At 39.7% G+C, this 18,347-nt stretch overlaps 1 protein-coding gene across 6 annotated transcripts in view; it reads right to left on the bottom strand.

The window, feature by feature from the left end:
• Positions 1-18,347, bottom strand: part of Afg1l (AFG1 like ATPase) — a 164,638-nt gene that overhangs the window by 64,965 nt on the left and 81,326 nt on the right. For all 6 annotated transcript variants that reach the window (XM_034524248.2, XM_076917230.1, XM_076917232.1 and 3 more), the window contains one exon: positions 17,054-17,112. In XM_034524248.2, the coding sequence (XP_034380139.1) occupies positions 17,054-17,112 (59 nt within the window). The remainder of the gene's footprint in view (positions 1-17,053; positions 17,113-18,347) is intronic.

Below are 18,347 nucleotides of genomic sequence, written 5' to 3'. Positions count from 1 at the left end.
CATTCAAGGCCAGTCTGGTCTACAGAGTAGGTTCCAAGACAACCAGGGCTACACCGAGAAACCCTGTCTTGAAAAACAAAACAAAAAACAAGAATGAGAACAAAGAAAGTCACTGAGGAGTAATGTTAAGCTGTTAGCTAAAAACAAGTTTTGTGGGCTGGAGAGATGGCTCAGAGGTTAAGAACACTGGCTGATCTTCCAGAGGTCCTGAGTTCAATTCCCAGCAACCACTTGGTTGCTCACAACCATCTGCAATGGGATCTGATGACCTCTTCTGGTGTGTCTGAAGACAGCAACAGTGTACTCATACATAAAATAAATAACTAAATCTTTCAAAAACAAAACAAAACAAGTTTTGTTTTTGAAAGATTTAGTTATTTATTTTATGCATAAATAAATTTTATTTATTTATTAGCATTTTAGGCTAAAGAATAGAATATATAGACTCTCATGCATCTTTGAAGACAATGACAAAGTTCTTTTTTTAATAAAACCAAAAAAGTAAATTAAGCACTAGTTATGGTTAGTAAGAATATATTCTAATTATGCATTCGGAAGCCTTTCTACAGATTCTAATTTATGAGCCAACGTATAGTCTCACTCGACTCAACTAACCAGCTAGAAGACCATGGCCAGGTGAGTAAAGCAGATTCCACATCCATACAACAAAGATGGAAAAAAATGCAAAAGAATGCATTCTACCCAAAGGTTGTAATGTAAGAGATATGCAAATATAATGAGCACACACACACACACACACACACACACACACACTGTGCAACATGGTCTGGTGGAAGAAATTCTCAGTAAAGAACAGAAGTCTGGATAATAAACCTGGTTCTGCTGCTAGCTGGACAATCTTAAAGAAAATGACAGCGCAATTTAAAGGTGACCTATGGAAGCTTTTGGTTTTTATGCCATATGGAAACTACACAGATATGTGAGATGATTGGAAGGGTTGTGTGGTTTACACACACACACACACACACACACACACACACACACACACATGCACGAACATGCACGAACATTGCTACTTTGGGTTATAAAGAATTTTAAAGGTTACTTTAGATATTATGAGAGAGTTTAACCAGATAACCAACGTTTACTAATATATGTATCCTACCGAGCATTTTAGGCTAAAGAATAGAATATATAGACTCTCATGCATCTTTGAAGACAATGACAAAGTTCTTTTTTTAATAAAACCCAAAAAGTAAATTAAGCACTAGTTATGGTTAGTAAGAATATATTCTAATTATGCATTCGGAAGCCTTTCTACAGATTCTAATTTATGGGCCAACGTATAGTCTGGCTTTTGTTAATTTTATGTGCACATATAAAATGAGACAACGCTGTCTCAATAGCCTACGTATAATGCAACTTAAAAACGGGAAACGAAGATACAGACACAGTCAACAGCAAATGCACACACAAAGTATTTTGTGCCAAGCACCCTTAGTATAATGATGATTTTGACAGAGGAAAAAGTAAATTCACATAGTAGGAAAACAAATGTCTTAGGCATTTGGAGCCTGGAGAACTTGGCCAAACTATTGTTCACTGTGCACAGTTTGTGTCTTCACGCTCAGATGTTGTTGAAACAGCAGACTTAAAAGAAATAATGTCAATGAATCCTACCAAGCACTATACGTGACCTCTGGGGTAATTAGCAATCATTCAAAAGCAACAAGACTAAAATGTTCTATTCTTTATTACTGTCAGCTCTTATCTTGATCAGCATTTTAATAAAGATGGTTCGTTTCTAAGACAGTTTCATGAATCAGTCATAATTACATTCTGACATGCAGTGAATAGTAAAGCAAAACTAAATATCACTTCATCAACCTTTCTAACCTTTATGCAAGTATTAACTGTAAATAATTCTTACACAGTCCTACAACAGGGGAGCTGCATATTCCTTAGCTTCGTACAGACTTTACCCCAAATGAATTTCCTGTGACCTATACCTGAAAAACACAATCAGCCGTAATTATCCAGTTTTGTGAGATGTTCAGGTGTTGCCTTTCAGAGTTCAAATCAACTTCAAGTATAAAAGGCTACTTTATTCTACAAATGGCACAATATGCAAAGTGGGTTAAGTAGCCAAAAGCAGCTCAGAGCATTGTGGCTTGAAAGAAGTCTGCTCAGAATCACGACGTCACAAGAAAGCTATCCTTAAGCAGTGACACTAACAAACACTGATTCGTAGATGACACATGAGGAACGGACAGCTGTGACTGAGTTACACCAGAGAGCTGCTGGGAGGAGGACATCAGGGGGAATGCGGTGCGGCACTTAGGGTCTAAAGGGGAGGTTTTTTGTTTTTTTGTTTTTTTGTTTTTTTGTTTTTTTTTTTTCATGCGATGCCAAATCGCTGATGGGAACGGTTGGAACTGTGTCAGAAACAGGGGCATTGCTCTGAGCCGGAGCATTGTGCCTACCCACCTCGGTTTTCCCCACGCCCCTGCACAACAGATAGGTTGCTTCTGAGTTTTCGGGTGACTAATCAATTTTTGCTGGGGATCAATTTGAAAATATGTTGGGCCATCCAAGGGAATGTAACCAACTAGCAAAAGAAACGAACACTGGATTTTAGGTGAGTTGGTGGTTTCTGAGCACTCAAAATTTTCAAAATAAAGGCAAGGCTTTCTCCAAAAGGCTCTTCCTTCCCACGAGTGAGATGACAGTGCACAGACCATTGTGGACACACAGCCAGGATCTCAGGTTGTGAACTTGGCTCAAAATTAAAATGGAGTTTACAGTCAATATTCTGAGTGATGTTTTAACCAAGCTGATCTCACTTAAAAACTTAAACCCTGTAACTAATCGCACACTTCCATTTCACTTAACGTCCTTTCCAGTGTAAGGTAAGTTCTTTGCAAAAATCCATCTAAAATTACACCCTGTGTGGTTTCTTATCATCTTTCTTATAAAGCAATCTTACTAGAATGTTACCGATTTAAAGACAGAAAGATTCACCAAACCAGGAGGGGTTGAAAGCACAGAAACGTGTTGTCTTCTGTGTGATAAATTTTGTTTAATTTTCCTGGTTGCCTCCCCTGTGCCGTCAACCTTTCTAGAGGTACAAACTAAGGAGTGAGGAGAAGTTTGGTTTAAAAAAAAAAAAAAAACAGATTTCTGGGGGGTGGGGGGGGGAACAAAGTGTGATTAAGGTCTAAACAAAGCTAAAGATGGCCCCCTCAGAGGTCTGATGAGGTCTGCTACCTCATTAAGGACAACTGAAAACTTGGGATGCATTTCTGTTTCAAGAGAATCCAAAAGTCCTTGGTATAAAGCCGACGGGGTGCGGGGGGGGGGGGGGCATTCGGTCTTTCTGTACCACAACCATTATGTTAAAAGTATAAAACACTGCCTGTGTGCAGCCAAGCCACAGTGACTCTTCCAACATCAAAGGCTTTGTGCCACCGGGGCTTTTTTTTCTTCAAAATTTATTCAAGCTAAGGGCAGAGAGACAACGATTCATACACGCTAATTATGCCTAATTATCTATTCCCCTTTCTGACCAGCTCCGGCCAGGGCTAAATGCTATCTGGGTTTCTCACAACCTCCCTCTGCCCTGTCCATCCCGCCCCACAGTGGAGGCTTTGAAGCAAACAGTCATGGCTTTTCAGAGTTCCCTCAATGTAGAGTTCAAGCAAATTAAATAATGATTCTGTTAGCTTTGACACGTTTGTGCGTTAAATATGAGAACCTCTTGGTTAATTTGGCAAATTCCTCACAACTCTTCATGGGTAGATCATAGTAACACCGCCTTCGTAGACGCACCTCCTCATGTTTGCTTTTCATGATCCAAATGAAATGTTTATTGGATTAAAGTTCTTCTCTGCAGCCCTCCATGGCGGCCTGTGACAAGGAGCTTAAAAGTTCTTTTAATTGGCTTGAGTTTTAAGGGACAGGAAAGGGAGAATTCTATTTTACATTACATCACTAGCCAAGAAAATTGCCATGTGTAATTAAACCAATTTATCTCATGATTCAAAGAAGCCACTAATTCATATTTAAGACACACTCCCTTTAGACCATTTTTGTCACCACAGAACAGATTCCTTGTAATTAAATTGAAAATAACTATTTATTCAAGGACAAAAATTCAAGTCTTAAACTATATATTTTCATGTAAGCCACAGCTGCTTGTATTTCAGTTAAAAACGAGTCTATAACTAATATATTTTACAGAAGATCTTTTATTTTCATTTTAGAAGACAGGAAAAATATTTTTAAAACCATATACTCCAAATTATTTTCCTATAGGTTGTTTAACACAAAGTATTCATCTGGGGATAAAGTTGGATAAGAATTACATCTTAAAATTATTTCACAAAAATTTAAAAATTTTAATCCTATTTATCCACTCAAAAGCATAAAAACGAGAACAAGATTGCCAATGAAGTTTAATTCTTCTATCAATATATGTTTTATTAAGTAGATTTTTCTCAAGCTTATATGAAATAAGTTCATAGGTGACAACACTTTGGGTAGACATCCTTAATTTACTTGGGCCTAAGAGACACTTATAGAAAAGCATATCAAATGGTCATTTGGGGTCTTAGCAAACACCCTACAGGACTCTCACGGTAGGAAGCCAGAGTCTCTTGAATCCAGGAGTCTGGTCTGCTACTTCAGTTCTCCTTTGTTTCTTTCAGTTTTTAGTATTGAAAAGGCAACTCCCAAGTAAAGACACCATCGTGTTAGGGAAGGGTGATGTCATGTCACACTGTAAGGCTGACTGGGGGAGGTGGGGGATAGCCTAGTGGACATTGGCTAGGTAGACACTACCCACGAGGCTCATTCTGATGATTCAATACTGTGAGTTTCTGAGCCAAAAGGCATCGGGAACGCAGCAGCAAGTAAATCTCAGCAGTTGTGAAAACTATAGCAGGACAGAGTGCAAGAGCCATTTACTTAGCAACTCTAAAACCCTAGTGCCCGTGCTGGACAAAGGACAAAGGCCTCCGTGGTTTGCCTAAGGTCATAAACAATTTTTCCAAAGTTTTCCACTGAAGAGCACAGCATGAGAACATTCTTAAAATGTTCATTAACAGACTAAGAGTCCTTCTGAAAAGATTCTCAGAAAATAAAATAATAAAGACCAGGATACGGCTTTAATGTTTTTGTTTAAGAAAACATAACAGTCCAGAAATATGATGAAGGAGATGTATAGTCATTCCTGCATGTTAAATAGTACAAACTTAGTAACAACAAAACTTACTCTCTTTGATTACTAAGTACCTATACATTGCATATTTAAAATCAACTCATGCTAAATCAAATCATAATAAAAATACTTCCAAATGAGCAACGTTTTGTCAGAAATGGTAATTTCCTAAGAGCTAATGTTGGGACTTTACTGTTCTCCAATTTCATTTTCTAAACGGCATTAACGGAAGACACTTAGACTGTAGAACGCTTCGCAGGTTGTTGTCCGCCAGCTTGCAGCTGTCGTGCCAGTAACCAATCACCCCAATTTTAGCTTTTAAGGGGAAATAAAGGACTTTCAAAACGTGACAGCTCATTGTCGTTGTGAAATGACAGTCAGACGCTGAGTCACACATCTGTGTGAAGAACAAGGCATAGGCTGACGCCCAGGACACTTACACTGTCAGTGAAAGTCCCACAAAGAAAGTGAGACTCATACTGAGTTTCTTAACTTTAAAATCTACAAACAGCATTTCTTTCATTATGGAAAAAAAATCAAACAGAACAATCTGTGAGTGGCAAGCAGTAGAGGGAACAGGATTTTTACTCAAATATAAAAGACAGCCCTAACGTGTCATGTGTCCCCAGAACCTGATCAGAACCTGATGGGAAAAGAAATAATTGCTAGCCAATCCAACCCTCACGGCTAATAGTGATCCAATTGAAAGTAGCCTAAAAAACAAAAACCTCTTCTTCTGACAAAGCATAGTCAGTCCTCTATCCCTTTAACCACAACCATTTAAATACTGATAACAACACAGATTGTGTTGGATGAATATTACTCAATCAATAGACACTCAAGGCCTGTTATTCTTTCACTCTGTATAGAATTACTGGGCAGCAGACTCACGCCTCTCACCCCAGAACTCAGGCCGAGGAAGGTGGATTGCTGCAGGTCTAAGGTCAGCCTGAATTACAGAGTGAACTCTGAGCCAGCCTGGCATACAGACCAAGTGAGACTGTTTCTACATGAATAACAAAACAATGGAGGGGAAAGAAGGCTAGAGGTGGGACTAAGACAGAGGATGTCTGACCAATAGTTGACCAGGGCCTGGGTTCAGTGTCCAAGACTGAAAATACATAATGTGCATGTATGTTTGCATGTTTGTATGTATGTATGTATGCATGACATTTCTACTTGATTCTAGCAAAGCCAATAATCTCAAGCTACTGAGTTAGCTGGAACTTACCATGGCTACCCTCTTGGAATTTTGGCCTACCAAGCTCCGTCCTTTTACTACGCATTTCTCTGGCTTTGGAAGCAACATTTTCTCTGAGAGATACTAGTGCGTCCACCCTAGCGCGGGGCTAATGCCACACGAGCGTGAGCTGTTGACACATGTGATCGTAGCTGCGTCATCAGTGTGGGGGCCCACACGCTGTCTGGGAAAGGGCGGAGGAGACATAGTTAGGCTTTCTGTTAGTCTCTACTATGGGGACTCAGCCCTGTAGCTATGGTGCTAAAAGAGTTATAGATAACATACAAGAAAAAAGGGGGGGGGGGAAAAGCATGAAGCTTTTCAATAAAGTTTTATTCACAAAAGTAGGTAGCAGGCTAGATTTGGCTACTGCCTATGTATGCTGACCTTGGTAACAGATTATTCTGTTTCTGTAAACTACTATAGTGCAGAGGCTGAGACAGATATGTGTAATTGTAAAGAATGATCTTCGGGGCTGGAGAGATGGCTCAGCGGTTAAGAGCACTGACTGTTCTTCCAGAGGTCCTGAGTTCAATTCCCAGCAACCACATGGTGGCTCACAACCATCTGTAATGGGATCCGATGCCCTCTTCTGGTGTGTCTGAAGACAGTGTACTCACATATGTGAAATAAATAAATAAATAGATAAATCTTTAAAAAAAAAAAAAAAAAAGAACGATCTTGTGTAGATACCAGCAAAAGTGTTAACAATTTTATTGGTACACATACTTTAGAAAACTCACCCAACATATAAAAACCACAACGAACAAATACCGCAGAGTATCATCTGGCCAGTAGGGAGTTTCAAATTACAGACTTTAACGATTGCTATACTAACCATGTCTTTTGTGTAAGAGGAAGGAATGCCTACAGCCCCTTTTTATCTGCATGCACCAAATACATCTTGCTTTTATTTGGCGGCAGGGAGGAGGAAATCTACGTTTTTTATACAAATGCTCAAAGCCTCCAATAAATGGAAGAATAGTAATGATTAGTTCATAAAATATTAATGAATTTAATTACTAATCACATTGTAAATTTACAGTCTTCATGGTTTCATCCTTTCTATACACTCTTCCTCTGCGATCATGCCTTTTGGGTTTTCCTAGTAACTTTGACTCTTAGAGTCTGCAGGTAAGTACCATATTCTCCTTGGGAGCGTCCTGACCTCCGCCACTTTCTCTGTTCCAGCTGCTCCTCTCTGCCACACACTCAGCATCTCCTACTTAATTCAATTACAGAAGTGCTCCCATGACACGGTAAGAATGTTATTGCCTGAAATGTTTAATCAGATTCAATTCAACCACCACCAATTATTTTACTGTAATATCTCTTATTTATAAGTTATTCATTTTGACTGGTGGTATGAAATCTTAAAAGTAATTTGCTCAGAAAATTTTATAAAGACTATAATTCCTACATTGCCATGTGTTCAAAAGTACATATCTGAGGGGTTTTTTTTTTTTTAATTTAACTCCCTCTGAAATGTAGCAGGGATTTATTTGTTTATTTACTTATTTATTTATACATACACTGGCCCATTTATTTGGGGCAGGGTCTCACAATGTAGTCCAGGCTAGCCTTGAATATGCAATCCTACTGTCTCAACCTCTCGAGTGTCAGGATTACAGGAGTATGCCACATTTGCCAAGTTGGGGGTGGGGGGGGGCTGTTAAATGTGCACAGTGACCTAACTAACCAGAAACCATGTGTTCTTTTCATTATTTCATCTTACGTGTATGGGTGTTTTGCTTGAATGTATGTGTACAGCACCCCTGGAAGGCAGAAGGCAGCACTGGATGCCGTGAAGCTGGAGTTCTGGGCAGTTGCTAGCTGCCATTTGGATACTGTGAATTAAACACCACTCCCCCAAAAGAGTGGTCAGTGTTCTTCACCACGGAGTCATCTCTCCAGCCCTGTCATGGCGGGACTTCATTATGGGAGCTACTTGGAAGGGACAGGTCTCACATCAACTTGGGTGTCTTCCTCACTTAATTTCTTTTCTTACTAACTATAGAGTTTTCCTTTATCCAGAAGTTAATCACACAACAGAAAAATATAGTATTCTTGGTGGGGTTAGGCAAACACACAGTGAACACTAAATCTAAACTTTTCTATTTTATGAAACCTACTTTCTACTTTATCCTTAGGTCCTTTTTTTTTTCTTCAGATGTATGAATTGTGATCAGTGACTCAGAAAGCTGAGTCAGGAAGGTGATGAGTTCAAATCCAACATGAACAAAACTGGAAAACCTCACACACTCACACACACACACACACACACACACACACACACAGACAGACATACAAATCGAGTAGCAGCATTTGAGGTGCTTTGTCCTGGTATGTTTCCGTGTGTACATTATTTTCATACTTTCATGACTTTAGCAAACTCTTGTGTTCTCAACGTCTGCGATTAGTAGGACTTCTGGAAAATCATTCCCTGAATAATTACACTAGATCCTCCCACGTGAGCATGGTCAGTGTTTGCCTAACTGCATCTCTAAACATGTGAAATAAAGTAAGAACAAAACTTTGTGCTCGTTCCTACTTTTAATTGTTTTCATATTTATACTTTTTATGTCTATGGAAAAACAGGGCTGAGTTCCTGCGCTAAGGGAAAAAAACTATCTTTATGTTTATAATTAATATCCAAGGTGCTGGGAATGTAGGCTGGGCACAGAGGCCCTGAGTGCCCCACAGGGAGGAGGGAAGACGGAAGAACAATCTCAGAGCTCATGTCTTGAACTGCGAGGACAATGGAGACAAGTTATACTGGCAATGGTAACTGGCCTGGGGACCTCAAAGTCCACCCCTAGTGGCAAACATTCTCCAGCAGGGTCACACCTCCTTCACTTACCAAGTCTTTAAATATCTGAGTCTATGTGGGACGTTCTCACTTAAATCCCCTCATTCTGCTCCCTGGCCTCTGTAGACTTGCGGTCATTTTATAATAGCAACACAGTTAAGCCTAAATCCATAAGTCCTCAGACTTTTTCAGTCTCAATATTGTTTAAAAGGCACAAATCTTTTCTGAGACATACGCTATCTCTTAACTGTAATCGACTGTAAAATAAAAAAATAAGATAAAGTTTCACACTTTCAACATATAACAGCACAAAATACACACACTCCATTCCTGGAACCAGATTCTATATTAGTTACTTTTTCATTGCTGTGACACAGAACCACGACCAAGGCAACTTACAGAAGAAGAAGTTTACTTGGGCTTACATTTCCTGAGGGTTAGGTCCTCAGTGGCACAAACAGCATGGCACTAGACTGGAAGAAGATACTGAGGGCTCAGATCTCAAACCACAAGTACAAAACAGAGAGAGTGCACTGGGAATGGTATTAAGCTTTGAGGTTTCAGTGACGTCATCCAACAAGGCCACACCCAAGCCTCTCCAAACAATGTCATTAACTGGAAACCAAGTACTCAAATACCTGAGACTATGGTGCCATCACATGCAAACCACCACTGACATTAAGGTGAATTATGGCTAAGGATATATAATGTAGCAAAGAACAAACCACACAAAACTGGGAAGCATGTAAGCACTCCAAACAGCCAGAGCAAACAAATATTCTCTGAACACCAGTAGATTCACCAAAGCACGTAGCCTAGAGTCTAGATGAGTCACTCATAGAAGTGCTGAAACAGACCTGGATACACACATCCTAACATTACTTAAAAACAACCCTCGAGGTGCTGCATGTCTTTAATCCCAGCACTCAGGAGGGAGGAACAGGCAGATCTCTGTGAGTTCAAGACCAACCTGATCTACTGAGGGACTTCTAGGATAACCAAGGCTACATAGAGAAACTCTGTCTCAGGCTGGAGAGATGGCTCAGCTGTTAAAGGCTAGGCTCACAACCAAAAATACAAGAGAAACCCTGTCTCAAAAATCAACCCTCAATAGACTCAAGCTTCACTGCAAGGCATTTAGCCACTGCCAAATTTTAAAAACAACAAAATTCTTACCCCATTTAAAGGAAATGATAGACTCAATGCAATGAACACTGTGTCTTAGCATCTGATCTAAATTATCAGATATGAAGGAATAAATCGACAACCAGAAATAACTGAGATGGTAGAACTTATATGTGAAGACATTTAATAAGGTGGTTTCCACTTTGGGGATGTGGAGATGTATAATTTCAAACCCTGGAAATTACTTATAAAGCAAATATTAAAAGACTCTGAAAGCATAAACATGGAAGACGGCCTCAATCCCTAATGAGCAGCAGGGGTGATGTTTCTCCAGAGTGCATCTTCTTATGAAAGCCAGCCAGCTGGAAAAACTTCTAGCCCAGGGCCAGCTCAATTTATGATGTGTGTGTGTGTGTGTGTGTGTGTGTGTGTGTGTGTGTGTGTGTGTTTACATTTTTACATTGACTGATTGTGAGGGATGGGGGGGAACACATGCTCTGTATGTGTATGGCACATATACAGTTGTCACCAGACAACTTTCAGGAGTCTATATTCAACTCCCTCAAGATTGCTAGCAATGCCTCTAACGTCATAATTTGCTTGGTCCTCTGACCAAAGACATCCATGGAACTTGTGACCGTGGTCTACATCCTCACTGCCACCCGGAAGACTATAGTGCCTTACCCAGGGAACTGTGGCTCAGTCGTCATGGGATTGGCCAGAAAGTCATCCCTGAACCTGATGCTGACACAGCTGTGGGCAAGCTCTGCTCTGAACTGAACAGGAGCCGATGGCGTGGCTTTCTGTGTACCCACCCGTAACATATCATGTGTGACCTGCATGTGGGGAGAGGGCTTGGGTGGAATGATATCAAGAATGTGATAAAAGAGACACGAAGCTCCCTTCGAGGCACTGAGGATATGGTTTTCTGTTCCAGTGTCACAGTGGCCCCCACTCATCAACCTTTGACGCTGAGGCTCCATTGCTCCCAACAACTACTCTATTGAGTTCATGCCCTGGTATGACAACGAATTTGGCTACACAAACAGTACAGCCAACTCTGTGGTCCATATGATTCCAAGGAGTCCAGTCTTCTGGATCTTAGCCCCAGTGAGCACAGGTAGAAGGGAAAAGTCTCAGCTACCTGTACATTTCCACCCAACTCAGTCCCTCAATACACTGATCAGCTCCCCACCGTGACACAGTTTCCATGCTGGATCCCCAGGGAAGAGGAAGGGCTGGAGGTCCCCCAATATCATATGTCATCAAGAAAGTCTACTGTACTCCCCCAAAGAAAGAAAAGACGTTCAGTCACAGTGTGATCCTACCTCGGCCTCAGTGGGATGCTTATTGGGTTTTGTTTGTTTGCTTGTTTTCCAAGAAAAGAAACAAGCATTGGCAAGGATGTAGAGGCACTACGACCTCCATGGTGGGAACGTAAAATGGTAGGGCCTGTATAGAAAGCAGTACACCCATGTCTCAAATAAATTAAATATGCAATTACCACATGTGATGGTTAATTTTGATCGTTAACTTGACTAATCACCATGGAAACACATCACAAGTGTGTCTATGAAGATGTTTCCAGAAAGTTTTAACTGAGCAAGGAAGATCCACCCTGACTGTGGGCAGCAACATCCCACGGTCCAGCATTCCCTCTCTGCTCCCCGGCTGTACATACACTGTGGTCACCACCTCACGCTCCTGCTGCCACGCCTTCGCAGCCATGATGAACTGTATGCTTTATAAACTGTGAGGGGAAAGGAACCCTGCCCTCCTTAACACCCTCTCGTCACAGCAAGAACAAACATAACTAGTATTCCATAGTTCCATTTCTAGACATAAACTCCGAAGGACATGGGTGTCCCCATTGAGCCTCTGACAATTTGACACAAACTAGTTATCTGGGAAGAGAAACTTCAACTGAGAAAATGCTTATATCAGATTGGCCTGTGGGCAAGCTGTAAGGCGCTTGCTTAAATGTTTGATGTGGAAAGGCCACCCCTCAGTAAACAGTCCTGGGTGCTAGAACTCAGGATGAACCAGGCAAGAGCAGTGAGCAGCTCCTCACGCCTCTGCTCCAGCTCCTGCCTTCAGGTTCCTGCCTTGAGTTCCTGCCCTGACTTCCTTCATCACTAAACTATGATCCGAATGTGAAAGGCAAAGAAACTCTTTTCTGCTCATGATTTTTTGGTCATGATGTTTGTCACAGCAATAGAAATCCTACCTAGGACATCATGTATTTGCAACAAAAATGTTCATGGTGGCTTTATTCACAATAGGAAAAATGTGAAGTTATCCCAAATATCCACCAGCAAAAGAAATGCGTAAACAAAATGTGGCATGTATATAATAGATAATTATCACACCATTCAAAAAAAAAACAGAGGCCAGGCATAGTGTTACAAACCTGTAATTCCAGCACTCAGGAGGCTGAGGCAAGAGGAGTGTGTGTGTGTGTGTGTGTGTGTGTGTGTGTGTGTGTGCATAACCCAGGGTTAACATTGGCTGGCTGTCTTTCTCAATTGCTCTCTATTTGATCTATTTATATGGGCAGGATCTTTTACTGGGCCAGCTTGCTCTGAGAACCTCCTGCCCTTACTGGATCCTGAGGCCCCAGCTCTGAGCCTCCATGCTTGCATGCAAGTGTTTGATACATACATGCCCTCAGTCCCTGGGTGATTTCTTTAACTCAAGTGCTATCTAGAAGTGTATTTCTTCATTTGCAAACAAGAAACTGACTTAGCATATCGTAATGACATTCCTCACGGATGATTGATTGCACGGTGTCTGAGACTGTGCTCTACCTGATTTCTGTCTTTCAGATTTATTAGTGAGACTGGCTCATGGGGTTGCTCAGATCCTTGTTGCTGTTCCCTCACAGTTAGAGAAAGGCCTGTGAGAAGCATCCTTTCCTAAGTGAATCCGTTCCTCTGATGATTCTGTCCTTTGCCTCATACTCTTAGAGGCCATGTCCTATATGGTGCACTGATTTGAAATGATTAAACATCACTTGCCAATAAAGCATTCTAGAATCATGGTGTGCTAATACCACAATATCAGGCACGTACACACAGCCTGTGGAAGCACTGTGACTGGGACTACTTTAAATTTTTATCAGATAATTCTAATATCTTTATCAATTTGATTGATGCCACTGTTAGGAGGTCTTTCCACACTAATCTGAGGTCTTCCTGGCCTTTGGTGGGAGTGTTTCTTTCACTGAAACCTGAGGGCATTTTTGTAATCTGTCGTGAGACTTTGAATCTTATTTTAATTAGACTTTTACAGAATATATATACAACATAAAACCAGGCAAGGTGGTGCACATCTTAATCCCAGGACTCTGATTTCTGAGTTCAAGGCCACGCTGGTCTACAGAGTGAGTTCCAGGACAGCCAGGACTACATAGGGAAACCCTATCCAGAAAAAAAGAAAGAAAAAGAAAAGCTATGCATAACACAGATATATCACCTTAACTCTGGCCTTAAGCATATCCACTGGGTTCTTCATCACCAGTATCCATTTGGAGAACCTTTCATCCTAACATCACCAAATAGATACTCTGTCCTCAGTAAACATAGTATCCATGGTCTCAGTAAACATAGTATCCATTTCTCTGCCACTGGGATCGCTCAGCGGTTAAGAGCTCTTGCTCTTAACTAGAATCTGATTACAATTCCCTGCACCCATATGACAACTTGCAACCATCTATGACTCCAGTTCTCAGATGGTCATGATACACAGACAGGCATGTAAGCAAGATACTCATAGATAAAATAAAATAAATAACTATCCATTCTTCCTTCTGCCCAACACCTGGTACCCTCCAGTCTATTTTTGTTCTCTATATGCTTGTCTCTTTAGGTAACTCACATAAACAAATCTCACAATATTTGTCCTTTCAAAAAAAAATGTATTCTTTTTGTTCCTGGTTTGTTTCACTTGGCATAGTGTTTTCAAGATTCATTCATGTTATAACTATATGTCAGAATTCCAACCCTCTTTATGGCTGAATACTATTCTAAATTACATGTGAACTCTTCCAATATATATGTATACTATCCTAACATACATGTATACAATTCCAATATATATGCACAATATTCCAATATATATAGTCTATTTTATTTATATACATTTATACCACATTTATAGATAAACCTATAGATTTTAATCACACAATTCTCTACCATTCATATTATCTAATAAAAATGTTATTATCTATTAAGAGGTTAGTTACATAAGTGCTTGTTATTTTTCAATACATCAAGCAGTAAACTATAAGCTTCTGTGGTGAATTATAAATTTTGTTTATTAGGGAGATACTTAAAGAAAATGTATAATATTCTTTTTCCTCAATAAATTCTAATTTTCTCTTTACTGAACTAATAAGACTCCATTATTTTTATATCTTTATTTAGAGAGAACATGTTTATGTATGTATGTGTGCGTGTGCACACATATCATAGCACCTGTGTGGAGGTCAGAGAACCATTCCTGAGAGTCAGTTCTCTCCTCCCATCAGCACTTCAATCCCATTAGCCAAATCAGCACCGCTGTGCACTTCACATTCGTTTCTGCTGTACATTTCTCTCAACTGGGTCAGGATGAAAATCATATGTTATCATCAGTAAGTAAGCCAGATGTCATTCAATTAAATATGAAACCATCTTTACTTACAAAGTCTTCATACATCAAACTGCTTTCTTTTACTTTGATAAAACACTGTTCAAAAGCAGCTTAGGGAAAGAAAGAGTTTATTTTGCTTTCATGGAGCGAAGTCAAGGTCCTCAAGACATGAGCCTAGAGACAGGAACTGAAGCAGAGACCAAGGTACGATGCTTCCTGGCTTGCTTTCCAACCTGGTTGTTTTATACAGCCCAGGTTCCACCTGCCTAGGAATGGTGCCACCCACAGTAGGCTGGACCTCTTAGATCAACTGGCAATTCAGGCAGTACCCCACAGGCATGTCCCCCAACACATCCAGTGCAACTATGCTTCACTCTGCCTTCCCTCATGCCAGGGACTCTTGTCTGTCAGGTTGACCAAACACTAAACAGCACAAAGACAGACAAGCTCCACCGGAACCAACTCTGGTTTCTTGTCAATGAACTGTGTTCTGTTATATATGAGAAATCTGTGCAGTGAACTGGACATTTTAGATATTTCCTAATGCAGCCTTTACATTGATTCTTGGACATGTCAGTTCATGGTCAATTTGAATAATATTTGAATTATTTCCCTCCAGAAAAATCAAGAGCAGAAAAAGAAAAGAAAATGAACTTTGATTGGTCAATTTAGTTGTCTGTCATTTGTATTGTATGTTGAATTATGATAAATTACTGGCCACAATGGGATAAAAGGCTCAAGTTTCCTCCAGAAAAGTATATAGACAAAGTTCCTTTTTCTATAGCTCGTGTATTAGTGCCATATAAAGATACTATTTTGGGCACGATTTTTCTTCATTTCTTGTTTGTATCTTGGTCTCTTTGTAGAGCATATTACTTTGGAGTACAGTAGAGAGACTGCAAATGCACCACCTCTCCCCATGTGTGAAGCACAAATATCAAAGGGAGACATTACTGACAGGACGGACCCTCTGAAAGCACTTTCCTCACTTCTATAAATATCTCGGAGAAATTAAGTTCCCCAGGAACCTCAAATTGGTCAGGGAAACAGATGTTTGAATTCTTCTGAGTTAGTACAGGCACCAACAATAATCCAGCGTTATGTCAAAGAACTTGTCTGACTGTGTGTTTGGAGTATCTGAAGCTATTTCAACTCTTCCTTCTTAGCACGAAATTTTCAAGTTTAGTTTTTGCTAAATAAAACTTTATTCTTTTTTTGAATATGTTGATATGCATCAAGAACATTTGCATACCTAAAATTAGATAAATTACATTTGGCACATAATTGTTCGTCATTTGGGAACTATATACTTTGCTTTCTGCGTTAAGTATTTGTGTACATTTTGCATTCTCAATGAGATTATAAAGACCTGAAGAGAAAGAAACACCTATTTCATAATTTTATTACCTACTATGACTAGTGTGGCAGTTTGCACAGAGTAGGTTTTCAAGAAATATTGGTAGGCTATAGAATTAGTGAATAATCATGCAAAAATTACTTAAAATTAACAGTAAAAAGAGGAGGCTATTTTATTCTTAATGATATTGTAATGAAGACTATTTTAAACTCTATGCAGCAATGATACACACAAATATTTAAACTATTTATGTGCCTCAACTTGACATAATTTCATGATAACTTGATGGCAATCACATTTAAATATATTAGAATATTTTTGTAATAATGGTGTTCTAGAATAGCAACTTTAATAGCTAGGAAAACATGTTAATAATGGCCATTAGTCTGAAGGAAACAAAGAACACCAAACACTTTTTTTTCAGAAATAAATGTATAAGTTTAAGTATTCTGCTATAATATTTATGAGCAAACCTTAAATTAAGATTTATAAAATATAAACTATCAAATGTTTCAGCTAGGGGACAATTTGGACTCTATTTTGTAATTTTCCCATGTACACAAGGGGCAATACTATTTAATAAGATATCTGCTATTATCTCTGACTACTACTGTCTAAAGTAGAAAGGTGAAAGACCAAAGTCTTTCTACAAATGAATCAGGGGTCACCCGCTTGTGTCAGTCAGTGGATGAACAAATGATTTCCCCTTACCTTCAGGACAGCTATAAATGGCACAAAGTTAACCCTCTGGAGTCCGTTTTTATAGAGATCTGAAACAAACAAATGCATGAGATTTTTACTTCGTGTCAGTCACAGGGATACTTTATCCTGAGCCTGGCTAACGGAGCTTTCTACTGACTAAGTCAGTGCAAGAAAAAATGGAAGGGAAGCCAGGCAGTGGTGGCACACGCCTTTAATCCCAGCACTTGGGAGGCAGAGGCAGGCGGATTTCTGAGTTCCAAGACAGCCAGGACTACACAGGGTTTAGTTATTTCTATTCATACAGTACCAAGACTCACCACATTTTTAATAGAAGAAAAAGAATACCAGCTATGGAAAAATGACCAGCAGGAGGAAGGTGCCACGGAGAATGTAAAGACATGCCTTCGGAATCCCAATCAATCACCCAGCATAGGAAGATGACCTATAGAGAGGCTTGGTGGCACACGTCTTTAGTCCCAGGCAAAGACAGAGAGACAGGCAGATCAACAAGCTAAAGTTACCCTGGTTCTACACAGAGAAAACCTGTCTCAAAAGTTCAAAAACAAGGGGCTGGAGAGAGACAGCTTAGCGGTTAAGAGCACTGACTGCTCTTCCAGAGGTCCTGAGTTCAATTCTCAGCAACCACATGGAAGCTCACAACCATCTGTAATGGGATCTGATGCCTTCTTCTGGTATGTCTGAGGACAGCAGCAGTGTACTCATATACATAAAATAAAAATAAATCTTAAACATCTAAAAGCACTTGACCCTTGAACACAGAGGACTCCATCAGGAAAGGCTTCATTGTCTTTCCTTGTCCTATAAGTTCCTGGTGACTAAAAGTCATGTAAAATTAACCATTTAAAAACCACATCATTAGGCAAAACCTACTCCTGAGTTTGTACCAAGGTGACAAATTTGATCAAAAGGTAAAGAAAGGCCCGTGAATTATCTAAAAGACCAAATGCTCTTCTTAATAACTGAAGACATCAGGTAATTATATCATAGGCAATAATTTTCTCACTTAGATACTTTATAACATATGTATGTGTCACTATGAATGGATGCTTATACAAAATATAGATATATAAAAACACTGTTACCAAAAGCAAACAATAGGAAAATGGCAGCACACTTTAAGGATTTTATACTTGTCTTTTAAAGGAAGAAGACTTTTGCCAAACAGTGTGACACACATTTGTAACTGCAGTACTCAGGAGGCACAGATACATAACCGTGGTCCTGAGGATGGCACCCATATGTGACTTCAGTACTCACAGAAGGTTCCACTTGAGGCCAGCCT

Source organism: Arvicanthis niloticus, chromosome 20 (assembly GCF_011762505.2).
Source record: "Arvicanthis niloticus isolate mArvNil1 chromosome 20, mArvNil1.pat.X, whole genome shotgun sequence".
In the NCBI taxonomy this organism is placed as follows: Eukaryota; Metazoa; Chordata; class Mammalia; order Rodentia; family Muridae; genus Arvicanthis; species Arvicanthis niloticus.
This window is presented reverse-complemented; position numbering and strand designations above follow the sequence as displayed.